At 47.6% G+C, this 19098-nt stretch overlaps 1 protein-coding gene across 7 annotated transcripts in view; it reads left to right on the top strand.

Annotated features, from left to right (window-relative positions):
* SPIN1 (spindlin 1) overlaps positions 1-19098 on the top strand; it is an 80160-nt gene that overhangs the window by 36648 nt on the left and 24414 nt on the right. For 4 of the 7 annotated variants that reach the window (XM_059412080.1, XM_059412078.1, XM_059412084.1 and 1 more), the window contains 2 exons: positions 4054-4235; positions 4701-4911. The exons of 1 other annotated variant lie outside the window; for it this stretch is intronic. In XM_059412080.1, coding sequence (XP_059268063.1) covers positions 4860-4911 — 52 coding nt within the window. In that variant the 5' untranslated portion in view covers positions 4054-4235; positions 4701-4859. Of the gene's footprint in view, positions 1-3763; positions 3853-4053; positions 4236-4700; positions 4912-19098 lie in introns of those variants that run through there. 2 more of the 7 variants (XM_059412081.1, XM_059412079.1) reach the window with 2 other exon arrangements.

Below are 19098 nucleotides of genomic sequence, written 5' to 3' on the forward strand. Positions count from 1 at the left end.
TTTTTTTTTTTTTTTTAATTTATTTGACAGATCACAAGCAGGCAGAGAGACAGGCAGAGAGAGAGGAGGAAGCAGGCTCCCTGCTGAGCAGAGAGTCTGATGTGGGTCTCGATCCCAGGACCCTGAGATCATGACCTGAGCTGAAGGCAGAGGCCTCAACCACTGAGCCACCCAGGCGCCCCCCTGAGACTTTTTAAGTGAAATTTTCTATGCACAGAAAATGTGGAGCTAGCTTTCTTTCTTTTTTTTTTTTTTTTAAAGATTTTATTTATTTATTTGATAGACAGAGATCACAGGTAGGCAGAGAGACAGGCAGAGAGAGAGGGGGGGAAGCAGGCTCCCTGCCGAGCAGAGGGCCCGATGCGGGGCTCGATCCCAGGATTCTGAGATCATGACCTGAGCTGAAGGCAGAGGCTTTAACCCACTGAGCCACCCAGGCGCCCCTGGAGCTAGCTTTCTATCGTCTGCCCTCCCCTGAGAGCCATTCACTAATACTTCGCTGCACTGACAGTTTTTTGTTGGGCCATTTGAAAGCTTGCCGTAAAATGCAGGGAGTATGACGCTTTTTACAGTAGGGATATTTTTCCTTATAACTATAATATTTCCCTATATAATATAATAGAATATTTCCTTACAACTCTAATATCTAGTATTTAGGTCCTGTTCAGAGTTTCGCTGGGTACTGGTTTCCTGTGTTCGTGGCCATACGCGCTCCTCCCACCTGTGCTGGGTCCTCTGTGACAACAGCCTTCAGACCGCTCTGGGCAGCCCGGCTTCAGCTCGTGCTGCATGTGTTTTGGCCGTTAGTGCTCTCCTCTACTTTCTGGTGACCGTCCGGGGGCCCAGACCTCTTGGGACTTGCCATCTTTGCTTGAACAGTTTTGGAGCTTTATTTCCTTTTTATAAATAGCACTGTGTGATGATGACAGCTGGCTGCAGATACTTTGATATGTAATTCTATTTTGTGTTTTTTACTTCTTTTATATCTGAAACGGGGAAGCACTCATTTTTTATGCTTTCTTGACATAGGATATAGCGGCATTGAGTTCCGTGGCGCTCTCTTCCTTTACGGACACAATCTCCGAGTTTGCGGTTAGCGTAGGACATTGTCTCAGTGCTCCTTGCCGTCTGCCTGTGCTGTGCGGGCTGCTGTAGCTTTCGTGCTGCGGTGTGGTCCCTGTATGTGCCTCCTGGTGGCCGTGAGGCCTGGAGCAGCCGCATGGGGTGCAGCGTGTGACGCACAGCGTGTGCTTTCGGACAGTGCTTTTGTGTGACACTGTTTGTGAGAATCTTGTCCCCTTTAAGATTATTATGGAGGAGGGCGCCTGGGTGGCTCAGTGGGTTAAGCTGCTGCCTTCAGCTCAAGTCATGATCTCAGGGTCCTGGGATCAAGGCTCTCTGCTTGGCAGGGAGTCTGCTTCTCCTTCTCTCTCTCTCTCTCTCTGCCTGCCTCTCTGCCTACTTGTGATCTCTCTCTGTCAAATAAATAAATAAAATCTTTAAAAAAAAAAAAGATTATTATGGAGGAGAATATCAAGTTGGAATACTGAATTAATGGCACATTTTAAAGATCGTGTCGCGGAATTGCAAGCCTGGACAGCCGGCGGTGTTCACTGCACACGGATTCAGCAAAGGAAAATCCAGGATCTTCTCTTCCCCAACTTTTTATTGTGAAAAACTTCGAATTGAAACAAGAGTTCCAAGGGTAACATGAGCACGCCCTCACTTAGATTTAAGAATTAGTAGCTCGCAGTTTTCGTGTGTGTATTTCATTTTCTTTCCGGAACCATTGCCTCTAGAAGTGTCCGTGTTTCCTGAGAAGGACCGTATTTGGGTGTACCGCCCCGGCTTCACAAGTGTGTGTGAGGGGCCAGTGGGAAGGCCACAGTGTTTGAATTTCTCCGCTCGTCTTGAGGGTCGTGTAGCTTCCCCCCAGCACAGCGCACTCGGGGCTCCTGTAGTCTCCGGCCAGAGCCGTACATGGATGTCCGCAGAGTGGGGCCTGTTAGCCTTGTGGACACTTGCGTGTGGCTCCCCTGTCACCTGTGCTCACTGAAAACTGGGGATGAGGTCCAGAGGCCTGATGGCAGCGTTTCTGGCAATGCTGTGTGAGCAATGGCGCCCCGGGGGGCTGGCACGTGTGGCCCTTTTCACCTTGTGGCCACATCCGTTGGCCTCTCCAAACCTAGGACTGCCTTTTTATGGCCCATGACAGCATTTTCTATACTACTTGAAAAAAGCTTTTGTATTTCCCTATTCTCCTAGGAATAAGATTTTACAATGTCAGCATTTAAAATTAAAAAAAAAAATTATCTTTGCTTTGTCTTGTTGACAGAAAGCCACTTAATAGAGTAACTTAAAGGTATGTTTAAAAAGTTTTTTTTTTGTTTTTTTTTTTTCCTTTTTTGGAACAAATTAAGTTTTTCTCTTTCCTGTGGAAAGAGTGAGATTTGTTCTGGGAAGTTTCCAGAGCATTCCATGGCAGCTGCGGGAAGAGCAACGCCAGGCGCCCGTCAGCACCGAGGCGTCCCCTCTTTGGACTCTCAGGATCAGGGTGCGATTAGGCAGTTGGAGTATCAGCTGCATCTGGAACAGCGAGTTTCTGGATTATTCCGAAGATGGGGCCGCCTTCCCGCACCGCAGCACTTCCTTCTGTGTGGGCCTGGCGCTGTGTCCAAGTAGAGCAGGTGTGACCCGTTTGTCCGAGTGACCGAGCGACCCGCCCTGACGTGTGCAGCGGGAAGCAGCGCCTGGAGGCCGCGTTCTTGGTGTTTAGTTCGGGAGGCCGTTACTCTGGCTCTCGCGCAGAGTAACCTGTCCCTCAGTCTTCAGGGTCGCTCTGTGCAGAGCAGCAGGACCGCGGGGTGTTCTCGCGTCGAGCGCTGCTGGGAACGCGCGGGCCGGGGCGCGCGGGGAGCGTGGAGGGCGCTGTCCGCCCGGCGACGAGCGTGGGCCGGCCTCTCGTGTGCGGGGCTGTCCCCTGGGCCTGCCCGAGGGTGGACCGCTGGGCGTGCTCGCTCGAGGCAGGCTCTGAACAGCTTGACCCTGCCTCATGGCGAAAGCTGTGGACCGAGGCAGGGAGCTGGGTCAGGGTTTTGCCATGAAGGTGACAGGACAACAGGAAGGGTAAGGAAATGGGAGAACAGCAAAGGAGTAGCTGTTGTGTTGATGTCCGAGGAGTCAGAGCAGCTAGGAGGGCAGTTGGTCCTCGAGGAGGGCCACGGACCGTGGCACAGTGGTGCGGCCACAGAGGGAGGTAGCGGTCGCAGCAGGAAAGTGTGGGTGGCAGTGGCCGTGTGAGGGAAGCGGGACTTGGAACGAGGAGTCCGGGGGTGTGGTAGTCCTCGGTGCTGAGACGGTGCGGACTGTGACCCTGGAGGTCCGTGGTGGGGTGGGGAGCAGGTGGCTGGAAAGGCGGGCGCTGGAGACCTGAGGGCCGACTTGCAGGGGCCTTGTAGCCAAGAACGGGGAGAATGGTGGTGCCGAGGAGGAGCGCGGCCACGGGGTCCTCAGGCGGCTGGAGGCCACGATGTCAGGCCGTGCTGTGGCTGCGTGGCTGTGTGGGCGGCAGGGTGTGGAGCTGTATGTCGTGGGGGGACCCTGGTGGCGTTCTGCTTTCTGGAAGGCAGGACCCTGCAAGGAAGGGAGTCCCGTGGATGGGTTGCTGGGGGCGCTGGCGCTGAGCAGGAGCCAGGAGCGCCGCTCACGTGGCTGTCGTGGACGTGGGAGGTGGGTGGCGGCCACGTGTCGGCCTTGTCGTGGGCTCCTCGGGCCTCGGGCGGGGATGCCGCAGAGCGCTGGGACCTCGCGGGGGAAGAGCTGTGTCCAGAAGACGCGCTGCTCCTGGCTGAGGTCTGTACTGCCCCTCCTTTCTGAGCCTCAAATGGGGGGTCTACTCACTGAACACATGAACTCTAAGATGTGGTCATTTTTAAGTCTATCTTCCTTGAATAATAAAAAGTTTTGTATACTTAAGAATTTTATTGGTTAAATGGATTCTTCTCTCCCCAACAGCTTTTTAATCATTCTGTTTTGTTACATTTTTGTCTCAAGAAAATTAATTCAGCACTGCCTTCACTTCTTAACACCTGTGGTTGCATGAAACCCGAGTATACCCAGCCCAGAGCAGTCCTCGGCTTCCGTGAGATTTGCAGCATTTTCATGTTTTGTGAGACCCTGTCTCCACCTGTGTATTACTGCATGGGCTGAAACTGGAGTCCGGTTTGGCTGAAAGGGTAAACGGCTTCGCTGATCTTTTGCTCAGTTTCTGGAAGCTTGGGAGTGCACAGGGCCCCTCACTCTTACCTGGCGCTGTTCCTTTCTCTTGCTCTGGCTGCTGGCTGCTGACCGATGCCCAGCCGAGGTTCTGACCTGAACTTGGTTCCCATGCTGGTACCCCTCCTCCCCTGTGGGCTGGGCCCCCGTGTCCTGTCGAGGAGATGGGCCATGCAGGGTCTGTCCTCACAGACACCCCGTTGTCCGCCCTTGACTGCTGGCGGCAGCCCCCCCGGGTTGGGTGAAGGAGGCGGATGCAGCGTGGTGTTCTGCGCGGCCTCTGGGAGGCGCTGCTGCCCTTGGCGCCCAGGTCTGAGGAACTACGGCTAGTGGCTTCTGGGCAAAGCACTGTTTAAAATCGTACGTGAGGGTACTTTTGGTCTTGCGATGTTTTAGTAACAAACTGTTACTTCCCTGTCTTACAGAGTCCTTATGAGTCCTACATGTTTCTGCTGAACTTGTAAAAGAGGCACTTGGATGATGGATTAATAGGAACATTGAGATTCTGTGAAAAGTTTGAAATCGGAGAGTATTCAATTTTCACCCTAGTCCAGCAGCTGTGCTGCTCACTTAAATACAGATGAATGAAGACCCCATTCGGGAAGACCCCTGGCCAGCGGTCCAGAGCGGATGCAGGTAGGCCGTGCGGTCCTGGCGCTCTGTAGTGAGTGTGAAACGTTGCTGAAAGCCAGGAGTACCTTCGTGTAGGTTTGCTGTTCTTAAAGCCCTGTGCATTCCCCTACTCCGGACACATACATGGGGGAACAGCTTCCTTTGAAAGGCAGAGACCATGTTCGTATTTTTTCTGGGGCATTTCACCTTCTAACAGGTTGCAGCTGTCCACTAAATTAGCAAGTGAAGTGTAGACACCTGTCCGATGGGACGGTAGGAAAGGAAAGGTGGACCGTTTCTTTTTGACAGAAGTGAAAGTGATTGGACTAGAGCTTGTGAGATTTGGGGTATTTATAGTGATTTTTAAGGAGAAAAGCTTTTCGTATGTGTATTTGAGGGAACCTATTGGAATGAAATGGATAGAAATGAAACATATTTAAGAGAAATTAATTCTTTCTTTTGTGGGATGCGGGCAGTGCAGCTAGAATAGGTTAGTCTTACAGGCGACACTGTGAAACAAGTTAGTGGTATTTTCTTTAGGACTTCAGTTCCTCTCCATTCAGGAATACATTTAAATGTTGAAAAAGTCTGCCATAACATTTTAAGATTCTTCGATAGATGAACCTGAGAGTTATGCTGGTAAAACTAGGAATTCTACCGAAATGGTTGCTGTTTGATTTAGAACTATTTCTTATATTGGTTAAGATAGTGTTTGGAATTGTAGAAGAGCCACAGGGATTAAGATGTTTAAGTACCTCTTATCTCTTTTTTATTTTAGCTCCTCTTTTGTAAAGATAATATTGATTTCACTGCTCAGCCTTTGTCCTTAAGATTACTTTGGGCCAGAGAGGACACTGATGCGTAAGCCGTCTGCGAGTGTTCTGTCAGGTCCTGGCTGTCTCAGCCACGTAGACCACATAGATACGAGCACACCGCACATCTTCTTGAGCCTTGGTTTTTATCACCTAAACGGGTGTGCTGAGGCTATTAGGAATAAATGAGCTTGCAGGTTGGGGTTCAGCTAGGTGCCTGGCACATTATACCTGTTCTACACAAAAGCATTGTTATCATTGATCATACTATTTACAGTAAAAAATTTAATTTTTAAATTCTTATTTATTTATAAAAGATTTTATTTATTTATTTGACAGACAGAGATCACAAGTAGGCAGAGAGGCAGGCAGAGAGAGAGAGGGAAGCAAGCTCTTGATGAGCAGGGAACCCAATATGGAGTCAGATCCCAGGACCCTGGGATCATGACCAGAGCCGAGGGCAGAGGCTTTAACCCACTGAGCCACCCAGGCGCCCCTACAGTAAAATATTTGAAGTTTTATTTTGTTAATTGCAAAAATTGCCGTTTTCTTTCTTTCTTTCTTTCTTTTTTTTTTTTAAAGAACTTACTGAGAGAGGGAATGAGCGGTGGGGAGGGGCAGAGGAAGAGAGAGAGAAGCAGACTCTCCGCTGAGTGCAGGGCAGGGAGCCTGACATGGGGTTCGAGCCCAGGATCCTGGGATCCAAGGCAGATGCTTCACTGACTGAGCTACCCAGGCGCCCCTGCTGTCAGAATTTTTGGTGATCAGTGAAACCTCCCACGTTTGTCATTTGAAATAGTAACTCATTTTCCAGAGTTCTTTCTATGCACACCATTCCAAATTCAGCATTTTTTTTTTTTTAAAGATTTTATTTATTTATTTGACAGAGAGAGATCACAAGTAGGCAGAGAGGCAGGCAGAGAGAGAGGAGGAAGCAGGCTCTGCTGAGCAGAGAGCCCGACGTGGGGCTCGATCCCAGGACCCTGGGACTATGACCCGGGCTGAAGGCAGAGGCTTAACCTACTGAGCCAGCCAGGCACCCCAGTACTCCTGTTTTCTTGATTGGTCTTGAGTCCTTGTCACCAGGAAGAATGAGCAGATTACACTGATGTGTCCTGAGGTGTGAGTGCCTGAAGGATCTAAACCAAGAGATGCTGTTGCTCTTAAGGCAGAGACTGTTAATCCCAGCCAGTCCTCTGATCTTCCATTTTCTTTTCCTTGACATTTCTTTTTTTTTTCTCCCTAAGGTTTTATTTATTTATTTCACACACACACACACACACACACACACACACACACAGATCACAAGCAGGCAGAGAGGCAGGCGGGGAGGCGGGGAGGCAGGCGGAGGGGAAGGGGAAGCAGGCCCCCTTCCAAGCAGAGAGCCTGATATAGGGCTCGATCCCAGGACCCCGGGATCATGACCTGAGCCGAAGGCAAGAGGCTAAACCCTCTTAGCCACCCAGGCGCCCCTTCCTTGACATTTTGTAGAGCTAAAGACAAGGTGGGTGCTGTGTAAGTTCTCCTCGGCCCTTGTTTGATGCTTGAACATGAGACGGTGGCGTCGCTTGCTTCCCGCTGTTGTGTGATAATAGATCCTATTTTGGAAGGGTTGCTGATCCCCAGATCAGTACTGTTTATAAAATTGTCTTAAGTCATTCTTCCTGTTAACATAGATAAAGGCTCTGTTGCTTTTAAACTCCTCTGCATGGGCCCACTTAACAAATAAAGAAAATTCACCCGAAAGGGTTTCTTTTTCTCCTGCAGTGAGAAGCCTGGGTGGGTTGGTGCAGCAGGGCTCAGCTGTGGTTGGAGAGAAAGCCCAGGGACTTTTCTCCTCCTCTCTGGGCCTCTGGGGAGCTGGACTGACATGACAGCATCCCCGGAGCAAGTGGCCCAGAGCAACAGGCACAACTGTGAGGCTCCCATGGCAGAGCTCCAAGCCTTGGGAGTCACACGGGCCAGCTCCTGCTGTGTTGCCAGTTCAGGTTCAAGGGAGGGAGCGTGTACTGTGCTCGATTGGGAGGAGGGTGAGGAAGTGGAGCCCTGCCTTAAAAGTGCCCCGGTGGTAAACAGATCACTGGGTACTCCCTTGTCCTGGGCTCTGTGTTCGACATAGAGCATGGGTCATCAGTGAGGACTCGGAGATTGAGTGCTTGCATGCTCTTTATATATGGTCCCACGTGTTAGGAATTTCTATTTTAAAATAACTTAAGTTTTTCATCTAATTATGTTGGAATTAAATTGGTCACTAAAATAGTAATTTATATACACCTAATGATGGGTGGCAAGTCCTATTTTGTGGCACAGCATTTTTCTTGTGTTTTTCCCTAGAGTTAGCCTCCGTTTTTACTGGTCTATTCAAGATTGCAGTTTTTCCCCTTTTATGACATACTTGAATGGTACAGATAGGTACAGGGAATAGTAATGATACACACCCATGTGCCTAACACTCAAATTTAGCAACTATTTTTGCTGTGTTTAATTCAGATATTTTTAAAACATTGATTTTATTTTTATCAAATTAATAAAAAAATTGTTGTTGAAAATGTCAAGAGACTTAGAACAGAAAGCAGGTACCTTGTCCCTTCTGATGTTTACCTTCACCATTGTAAATAATTTGAGTAGACACATTGCTCTTGGATCTGACCGTGCTGTGTCTTAATTTTTTTTTTAAAGATTTTATTTATTTATTTGACGGACAGAGATCACAAGTAGGCAGAGAGGCAGGCGGAGAGAGAGGAGGAAGCAGGCTCCCTGCTGAGCAGAGAGCCCGTTGCGGGGCTCGATCCCAGGACCCTGAGATCATGACCTGAGCCGAAGGCAGAGGCTTTAACCCACCCAGGCGCCCCTCTTAATTTTTTTTTTTTCTGTTTGCTTAAATTTCTTTGCAGCTTGAAGTCTCTTCAACAATCCCCACAGCGTCACAGAACTGTCAGTGTAATATACCACATAGCCAACGCCACAGAGCCCATCTGTCTGTGGTTCCTTTGGACTCTCGTAGTGCTTTCAGCCCTGTTCTCTGAGCTGCAGCCTATAGCCCCGCGGCTGTGCTGTCCTTGGAACTCCTGCCTCCTCTCTAGCTGGGTTCTTCTTGTTTCTGGTCGCCGTGCCCTCCCTGTTTTCCATGCGTACTCTCACCTTGGAAAAACCTGCACAGCATCAGGAAGCTTCCAGAGCAGTGAGTGAGTCCATGGTTAAAGTGAAAAGCGGAGGGGTGCTTGGGTGGCTCAGTCAGTTAAGCGTCTGCCTTCAGCTCAGGTCATGATCCCGGGGTCCTGGGATGGAGTCCCGCATCAGGTTCCTTGCGTAGTGGGGAGTCTGCTTCTCCCTCTGCCACTGAGCCTCCCCCCCGAGCCTCCGCCCCTGCCACGCATGCTTTCTCTAAAGTAAATAAATACAAATCTTTAAAGTGACAAGTGGAATGTATGGTCAGTCATATTCTCTACTTCTCTGCCCGTTTGAAATTGAGGTCTCTAATACAGTTTTCCTAAAGTGCACCTAAGTGCACCAGTGGTGCCTGGTGGACCAGTATTGAGGCCTCCAAGTGTCTGGGTTAATGGGTATTTTCTCTAGAGATGGGTTTTCAGATTTTCTGAAAATCTGAAGGAGGAGAGTATTAACTCACAAAATTCCCGTTTTCTCCCTTAAAGTTATAGTCCTGTACCTTTATGTCTGTTGAAGCCTCACCAGAGGCCGCTTCTGATCACTGGAAAGTGGGCTTAGCAGATTTGCTCAGCCGTAGGGACAGGGAGCTCCTGAAGAGGCAGAGCTGTTCACAGTGGGAGTTGGTAGGGGTAGGGGCACCGAGTGTGGTGTGGATGACATTGATGAGGATTCCAGGCCTGAGTGAGCCGCTGGAACAGACAGGGTCTTTATCTTTGGAAAATCTGAGCCCACCCAAAATTAACAGCTGGTAGAAGGCATGTCTGGGAGCTGTTGCGGGTTGGGTTCTAGACCACCACGATAACGTGAATATTGCAGTGAAATGAGTCAGAGGAATGTCTTGGTTTCCCAGTGTGTGTTAAGAGTTATGTTTACACTCTGCTGCAGCCTGCCTACTGTGTGCAGTAGATTAAGTCTGTTTGTTTGAATCCATTTTAGAGAGAGAGTGTGCACGAGTGGGAGGAGGGGCAGGGAGGGAGGGAGAAGCTCAGGCCGACTCCCCATGGAGCGTGGAGCCCAGCGCTTGATCCCGCCACCGTGAGGGCATGACCTGTGCCGAAACCAACAGACAGATGCTCAACCAACGCGCCATCCAGGTGCTCCCCTCCTCTTTTTAAAGTAAGCTCCATGCCCAGTGTGGGGCTTGAACTCACAGCCCTGAGACTGAACTACATGATCCACCCACTGGTCCTGTAGCATTACATCTAGTGTACACACCTTAATTAAAAAAAGTTTATTCTAAAAAAAATGCTCACCATCTTCTGAGCTTTCAGTGAGTTGCAAGCACTGATCACAAAACACTGTGATAAATATTGTAATAATGAGAAGTTTGCAATATTGCGAAAATTACCAAAATGTGGCACAGAGACACGAAGTGAGCAAACGCTGTGGGAAAAATGACACTGATAGACTCTCTTGATGCCGGGTTGTCAGAGACCTTCAGTTTGTCAAAAGCGTGGTATTTGCAAAACTGGGCAAAGCGAGGCGCAGTAAAAGGAGGCAGGAGTGTTTTGGAACAGCCGTCTCTGAGTGAGCCGCTGTTCACACAGCTTGAGGGAAGGTAGTTTTTCTTAGCCACCTTGGTTTAGTACAGTTTAAATAACTTTTGTGAGTCATAGAACAGTTTATTTTATAAGTTATGGCTCTATTTTTTTTTTTTCACATTTCAATCAACAAATAGATGTAGTACCTAGTAAAGGATCTTGCTCTTTTTGCTGTGGAAAGTCTGTGATCCTCAGATGAGTGATGCCACCCATTTTCATTGACAAACTGACGTCAGGGTGCAGTCCATGGGACGGGGTGCATTGGTGACCTCTCCTCGGCAGGCTGTAGGGGGCCTCCTTCCCCGTCTTTGCAGCTGAATGTTATTCATACGTGTGCGGAGCTCAGTTACTCGAACATTAAGGTTGTGTCTGTTCTTCTGTATTAGACATGATGACTGCAGTGAATCCACTTGTCTGTTTGTCCTGCCCGTGTATTGTCATTCGGATGGATTTCTAGGTGACCTGAATCAGATCTTAAATGCGTATGTAATTTTGGGAGATATTCATGGGCTTTGTACTGTTTTAGCCTCTTACCAGCAGGCGGTCTGTGCGTGGGTCTCTCTCCCCTGGTCTTGCCACTGTAGTATGTCATCAGATGAGCCACAAAGGAGTCTCAGTGTAGTTCCATGTGAGGGAGAGTCACATGCTGTAGGCCTCTTTGGCCTTCCTTTTTCTGTTCTTTACTCTCCTGATTTTCTTCTACTTTTAGAAGCTCTGTTAAAGTCAGAGTTACTTTGTCTGTGGTAGGAGTTACTTTTCAAACTTGCCGCTGTGTAGTGCCAGCTTCGGGGAGAGGACTTTCTTTAAGTCCCTGGCCTCTTGTTTGCATCCACGTGGATCTCCGCTCCTGTTGCAGAAGTCATGCTGGACTTCTGTGGTGCCAGCTTATGTCTGTGGCTTCTTGGATCCTGGGTGTTAATCTTTTCCTCACTTGTTTTCTGAAGAATATTCTCCAGTAGCTTCCAGATATTTGTGGGAGATGGAATTTTTGAGCCCATATGTGAATGTAAATGTCTGTATCCTCCGTTGGTAATTTAGCTGGGTATGGAAGTCTGTGTTGAAAGTCCTTTTACCTCCACTTTGCTAGTATTGCTTTCTGGTTGTCCAGCTCAGTGTTGGTGAAAGAATAGGTCGAATACGACTTAAAAAAAAAGGACTTCATTTTTCTTAAAGATTTAAAAAAAATTTTATTTGAGACAGAGAGCGTGCACAAGCAGAGGGAGAGGCAGATTAAGAAGGAGAAGCAGACTCCCCGCTGAGTCGGGAACCCCATGTGTAGCTCAGTGCCAGGACCCTGAGATCATGACCTGAGCCAAAGGCAGATGCTTAACCATCTGAGCCACCCAGGTGCCCCAGGACTTTCTTTTCTTTTTTTTTTTTTTTTAAAAGATTTATTTATTTGACAGAGAGAAATCACAAGTACACAGAGAGGCAGCCAGAGAGAGAGAGAGAGAGAGAGAGAGAGGGAATCAGGCTCCCTGCTGAGCAGAGAGCCCGATGCGGGACTCGATCCCAAGACCCTGAGATCATGACCTGAGCCGAAGGCAGCGGCTTAATCCACTGAGCCACCCAGGCGCCCAGGACTTTATTTTCTTAAAGCCGTTTTAAGTTCACAACAAAATTGAGCAGCATGTATGGTTCTCATGTACTCCTGGTGCCCTTCCCTCAGCTTTCCACGTAAGTAGTAGCCCCACCAGAGAGTCCATTTGTTATAATAGATGCATCTGCATTGGACACGTCCCACAGTCCATTGTTTATCTTAAGATTCACTCCTGGTATTGTACATTCTCGGGGTTTGACAAACGTATAATCACTCAAATCTACCATTTTGGTATCAGTCAGAGTAGTTTTACTTCCTGAAAGACCACTGTTCTTCAGCTCTTCATTCCTCTCTCCCCCAGCCCCTGGTAGCCACTGACCTTTTACTGTATTCGTTGTTATGCCTTTCTTGGAATGGCAGAGAGTGGAATTTTATGTAGCCTTCTCAGATTGGCTTCCTCACTTGGCAGTATGCACTTGAGTTCTTCTATGCTGTTCCATGACTTGATAGCTTGCTTCTTTCCAGTACTGAGTTATACTCAGTTTGTGGATATACCATTGTTATTTATCCAGTCACCCACTAAAGGGTGTCTTGGTTGCTTCCAGGTTTAGGGAATTATAAATAAAGCTGCTATACACATCCACGGGCAGGTTTTTCTGCGGACTGGTTCCAGCTTCTTTGGGTAAATACCAAAGACTGTAATTGCTAGATCATATGGTAAGAGTATGGTTTGTAAGGAACCACCAGACTGTCTTCTAAAACAGCTGCACCAGTGCTCATTCCCTCCAGCCATGAAAGAGAGTTCCTGTTGCTATATATCCTCTGCTGTGTTTGGTGTTGCCAGTGTTCTCGATTTTGGCTATTCTCTTAGATGTGGAGTGGTATCTCCTTGTTTTTAGTTTGCATTTTCCTGATGACATTATGATGTGTAGAGCATCTTTTCATACATGTTTTTTGCCATTTTGTGTTAAGCTCTTTGGCCCATGTTGAATCAGGTGGTTTTCTGGTTGAATTTTAAGAGTTCTTTTTATGTTTTGGATTAACAGTCCTTCATCAGGTATGTTTTCCAGGTATTTTCTTCTTCTGGTTGTCTTCCCTTTTTAAAAAATTTTATTTTAGAATTAAAAACCCCTATGACTAGGGCTGACTTTCAGTAGACAACAGTAAGGGAGCTGCTCTGCTACGTATGAAACCCTGACCTAGAAGCAGGTTGTCTGTGAATGGTTTTGCACCAGGTTCCCCACTAATGTGTGTTGCGTGACTGGCGAGGGAATGGCCCCTTTCCAGCCGCGCCTGTTTCCCTGGGGATGACAGGCCCTCTGCACAGGATCCTGGTCCCTAAATGCAGTGGGCTGCTGGTGGGACAGTGGGGTCTGGCTATCTGAGGCCAGCCAGGGCTCCTCAGTGCTTCCCTGTCGTTCCGATGGGCAGGATTCTGACTCAGAAGCGTTCAGCCATAATCCCACAGATGATAGTTTTACTCCATTGGCTCCTCAGCCAAGCACATACAGCCAGATTCTCATTTTCTTGATAGTGTCTTTCACAGAGCTGGAGTTTTTAAATTTAATGAAATCCAGCTTATCAGTTCACTTCTTTCATAGATTGTGCCATTGTATTATCTTAAAAAGTCATCAACATAACCAAGGTCATTTGTTTTTTTCCCTATGTTAACTTCTCTATAGAGAAGTTTTATAGTTTTGCACTCTGCATTTAGGTCCTATGATCCATCCAGTTAATTTTTTTTTTTTTTTAAAGATTTTATTTATTTATTTGACAGAGAACACAAGTAGGCAGAGAGGCAGAGAGAGAGAGAAGCAGGCTCTGCACTGAGCAGAGAGCCAGATGCGGGGCTCGATCCCAGGATCCTGGGATCATGACCTGGGCCAAAGGCAGAGGCCTTAACACGCTGAGCCACCCAGGCGCCCCATCATCCAGTTAATTTTTGTGAAGGATGTAAGGTCTCTGTCTATATTTATTTTTTTGCAGGGGAATGCGTAGTCATTCCAGCATTATTTATCAAAAAGACTTTATCTTTTCTCCCAATTTATTGCCTTTGCTCCTTTGTCAAAGATCAGTTGACCATGTGTGGGTCTTTTCTGGGGTTCTCCATTTGATCTGCTTGTCCATTCTTTAGCCAGTACCATGCTGTCTTGATTAGTGTAGTTTCATAGTATGTCTTAAAGTTCGATAGTGTCAGTTATCCAACTTCGTTCTCCTTCGATATTGCGTTGACTTTTGTGGATCTTTGGCTTCTCCCTATAAACTTTAGAACTGGTTTGTTGATATCCACAAAATAGGATTTGGTTTGGGATTGCATTGAATCTGTAGATCCAGTTGGGAAGAACTGACCCCCCCCCCTTTTTTCTTTTTAAGATTTTTATGTATTTATTTGAGAAAGAATGAGTGAGGGTGAAAGAGAGAGAACGACGGGAGGAGGGGCAGAGGCAGAGGCAGAGGGAGAGGGAGAAGCAGGCTGTGGGCTGAGCAGGGAGCCCCATGTGGGGTTTGATCCCGGGGCTCTGAGATCATGACCTGAGCTGAAGGCAGATGCTTAACTGACTAAGCCACTCAGCAAAATCTGGGAAGAATTGACATCTTGACAATACTGAGTCTGTCTGTGAATGTGGAATCTCTCTCCATTTAGGTAGTTGTTCTTTGATTTCTTCCATCAGTTTTCCTCATACCTGTCGTATATATGGGGTCTGTAGTGATGTCTCCTCTTTGATTTCTCAGGTTACTGATTTGTGTCTTTTTTCTTGTTAGTTATCCTTGTTAGAGATTTATCAATTTTGATTTTTTCAAAGAATGAGGTTTTGATTTCATTGATTTTTGTCTATTTTCTTTTTAAAATATTACTGATTTCTGTTAGAATTTTTAATAACATCTTTTTTTTTTTTTTCTTAAAGATCTTATTTGTTTATTTGATGGAGAGAGCTCAAGCAGGGAGAGCAGCAGGCAAAGGGAGAGGGAGTGAGAGAAGCAAATTTCCTGCTGAGCAGGGTGCCCAATGTGTGGCTCAGTCCCAGGACCCTGAGTTCATAACCTGGGCCAGAGGCAGACACTTCACTGACTGAGCCCCAGGCGCCCTAATCCTTATAACATCTTTTGCTTACTTTGCATTTAATATGGTTTCCTCTTTTAATTTCCTAAGATAGAAGCTTAGATTTTTTATTTTAGATCTTTCCTCTTTTCCAATGCATGAATTCAGTGGTATAAATTTCTTTCTACGTGTTGCTTTCCCTGCATCCCACAAATTTTGTAGATTGTATTTCCATTTTTATTTACTTCAAAACATTTTTTAATTTGTCTTGCAATTTCTTCTTTGAACTATGTATTTAGAAGTGTGTTGTTTAATCGCTGAGTATTTGGGGATTTTCCAGCTTTTTTTCTGTTATTGATGTTAGTTTGATTTTATTGTGGTTTGAGAGCTGTTGCAGAATTTCTGTTCTTTTAAATGTATTAAGGTGTATTTTATGGTCTAGAATGTTGTTGGATAAAGTGGTCTGTTGATGTCAGTTACATCCATTTGATTAGTGGTGGTTTTGGGTTTGACTGTGTCTTTACTGATTTTCTGCCTGCTGGGTGTGTCCATTTCTGATAGAGGGTTATTGAAGTATCCAACTGTGATAATGGATTTATCAGTTTCTCTTGGTAGTTCTAACAGTTTTGCCTTCCTTAGTTTGATGTTTTGTTGTGAGACACACATATTAAGGATTGTTATGGCTAAAGATTTATCTTTATCATAATATATATATTTTTTCCCTGGTGTCTTCCCTGCTCTGGAATCTCTCTGAAATTAGTATAGGTACTCTCATTTCTTTAAATCCGTGTTAGCATGGTATATCTTTTTCCTTCTGTCTACTTTTTAATCTAAATAGATCTTTACGGTGGATTTCTTTAGGACAATATGGTCTTGTTTTTTGTGCCACTGTGACAGTCTTGATGTTTTAATTGGTGTATTTATTTTTTTTTTTTTTTAAAGATTTTTTTTATTTTTATTTATTTGACAGAACACAAGTAGGCAGAGAGGCAGGCAGAGAGAGAGGAGGAAGCAGGCTCCCTGCTGAGCAGAGAGCCCGATGCGGGACTCGATCCCAGGACCCTGAGATCATGACCTGAGCCGAAGGCAGCGGCTTAACCCACTGAGCCACCCAGGCGCCCCTTAATTGGTGTATTTAGACCATTGATATTAAGGTGATGATTGGATTAATACTGGCTGTATTTATTACTGTTCTCTCTTCATTGCCATTGGTCTTTTGCTGTTTTAAGAGACTGCCCTAGAGTTGGCAGGATACACATTCATAACTAATCCAGTTCACTTATAAGTAAGCTATAATCATCTGATATGTTGTTGCTAGTATTCTGAACAAATGTTACCAGTTCTGTTAAGAATAATAAAAATAGAAGTTTTTGTTTTATCTTCACTGATTCCATCTCTAATGATCTTTCTGTAGATTTGAGTTTCTCAGCTGTATTTTTCTTTTCTCTGAAGCATTTCTTTTCCCATTTCTTACAGTGCAGGTCTCCTGGCAGCAAATTCTCTTACCTTTTGCTTTTTTGAGCAAGTCTTCTCCTTCACTCTTGAAGGGTAACAATATTAAATTCTAGGTTTTTAATTTTTTCCCCAACACTTCATCTCCATCTTCTCTCTGCATGCTTGATTTCTGAGGAGACGTTGGGTGTAATTCCTGCCCTGTTCCTTTGTACGTAAGGTGTTTTTCCTCTGGCTCTTGTCAGGAGTTTTTCTTTGTCCTTGTATGTGGTTTTGGGGGTCTTTATCCTGCTTGGCATTCTCTGAACTTCCGGATCTCTGGTTTAGTGTTCGACCTTAATTCGGGGAGATCATCAGTCACTATCGCTTCTGATGCTTCTCTGTTCCTTTGTCTCCTCCTTCCCGGCGTTCCCAGTGCACATGGTACGTCTTTGTAGTTGTCCCATGGTCCTTGGGTATTTTGATTTGTTTTTTCCTGTTTTTGTCTTTTTTCTCTTTGCTTTTCAGGTTTGGAGGTTTCTGTTCGCATGTCCTGAAGCTCGGCAAGTCTTCTCAGCAGCCCCTGGTGACTGCTGGATTCACGTCGGCCGGTTTCCTCCTGTCTCTCTGTTCTTGCCCCGTGCTTTCTTCCTTTTCCCCCTGCCACTTTTCCCGGCCTTTTGTGGTTTTTAATCAAGCACTTGCCATGATTCTGCTTTCTCCGGCAAGAGTCCCCCAGACACATTCTTCAGTTCTGTTACGGTGTTTGAGCTCTGCCATGTCTTTTAATTTTTCTCTCTGTTCACATTACTCATCTTTTCTCCCATGTTGAATACTTTTTTTTTGGGTAGAGCCCCTAGCTCCTTACTGACAGTTACTCAGAACTCTCCGTCTCATGGGCCCCCCAACCCTGTCTTAAGCGGAGTCTGGGCCGGGTGCTCGCTGTCTCTTCACACCGCGTTGTTTGCTGTCCGGCGTGCGGTGCCGTGTGGCTGCGACGCGGGCCGTGTCGGGGCACCTGGAGCGTGGGCTCTCGCGTGTCTGTGCCGCGGGCCACCTCCTCCCGCAGGGCGACCGGACGGCGGCTGCGCTTGGGATTCCCCTTCCCTCAGGCCCGCTGGGCTCTGAGCCAGGCCCGAGGTGGAGCTCTTGAGGGCAGGCCTTGCTGCGAACTGAGCGCTTCGCTGGATTTCTAAACGGGGACTTTCCCCCTCCCCCTGCTGGAGGCAGGAGGGGGTTTTTCTCTCTGCCCGGAGAGCCCGGCAGCGCTCCTGGACGTGAGACGGGCCAGCGCGTTGATGCCCTGCGCCCCCTCGGCACGATTGGTGGCCGGAGGCTTCGTCCCAGCCTTCTCCACCGCGAGGCCCCGGCCGCTGGGCAGTTGCTGCTCGGCCTTTCCTGCTGAGCTGGCATGGTCTGCGCCCGCGGGTGGCCCCAGGCTCGGGGCAGCGGTTTGCTGGGACTTGGCGCCTCTGACCAGCCGAAGGAGACTGGTTGACTCTTTGCCAGGAAAGCTTCTGTTCGTTGGGGTACAGCACAGAAATAGCTCCTTCTCCCCTTCGTGGCGTCAGTTTTCAGGAGCTCTTTGCCTTCCGTCTTGGTAGCCTCTTGTTCCCGTGGTGACCGTGATTCCCTCAGTTTCCATGAGGACACGCGCGCTTTCCCTTCATCCGTGTGGCCCGGGGATCATTTCATAAACGGCTGCTTGTCCAACAGCACGCCTGCCGTGGAGGCGTTTCCTGAGTGGTGACTCGCAGATGGTTTCTGCCAGGGTCCCCTCCAGCTGGGACGAGAGCTCCATGAGGACGCATGGGGACTTGCGGGCCGGGGCAGCCCAGATGCTGAGTCCGCTGTCCTGGCCCGGCGTCCTCGCGTGGGAGGGGAGGGCGCGCCGACGTCTGGGGCTGGCCCGGCTACGCTGAGCGAGTCCTTCCTGTCTTTGTGCACGTCTCTCCTCATCTTCTGCCCCAAGCCGTGCCGTGTTCCACAGCGCTCCGGGGGACTCTGCCCTCTTTCCAGGCTGTGTCCTCCTGTCATCCCTGAGCTGGCTGCGTGTGGAAGGAGGGCAGCCCTGCGCCATCCCCTGGGAACAGGGACAGATCGTCCTGCAGAGACCAGTCGGCCATCTCTACCCCTGTTGACTTAACTTGACAGTTGTGAGTGGGATACTGGGAAGGAAATGTGTGTTTAAATCACACACTTCCATGTAAGGCCAAGGAGAGAGAACTTGTTGGATAACCTGCCGGCCTCCAGCCTGGGGAACCACCATGCTGAGCCTGTGGTCAGAGAGTCTTTGTTTTCTGTTTATTTTTGTTGCTCAGCGTGAATTTTGATCACTGTCGTAAGTACCGTGTTTGCTGCACTCCACGGATTGTGTTTCCATTTGTTTTTCAAGATCAAGTTTCATGGTGGTTTTGTCTTTGAACTGTGGACTTCTGGAAGATTGTCATTTAATTTTCAAAAACACAGGCATTTCCAGATACTATTTATTTCTCGTTTAATTCTCATGTGGCCAAAGCACAAACTTCTTATGATTCCATGTTGTTTTAAGTGCATGGAGGGTTTGTGTTACAAGGAGCAGATGGTGTGTGGGTGAACGTCTCATGTGAACTTGGGAAAAAGTGCGTGTTGGTGGTCTGTGGAGTTCGGGTCTTCCGTGTCTCCGCCGGTTTTCTGCCC

The sequence above is a fragment of the Mustela nigripes genome, chromosome 9 (genome assembly GCF_022355385.1).
Source record: "Mustela nigripes isolate SB6536 chromosome 9, MUSNIG.SB6536, whole genome shotgun sequence".
Classification (NCBI taxonomy): Eukaryota; Metazoa; Chordata; class Mammalia; order Carnivora; family Mustelidae; genus Mustela; species Mustela nigripes.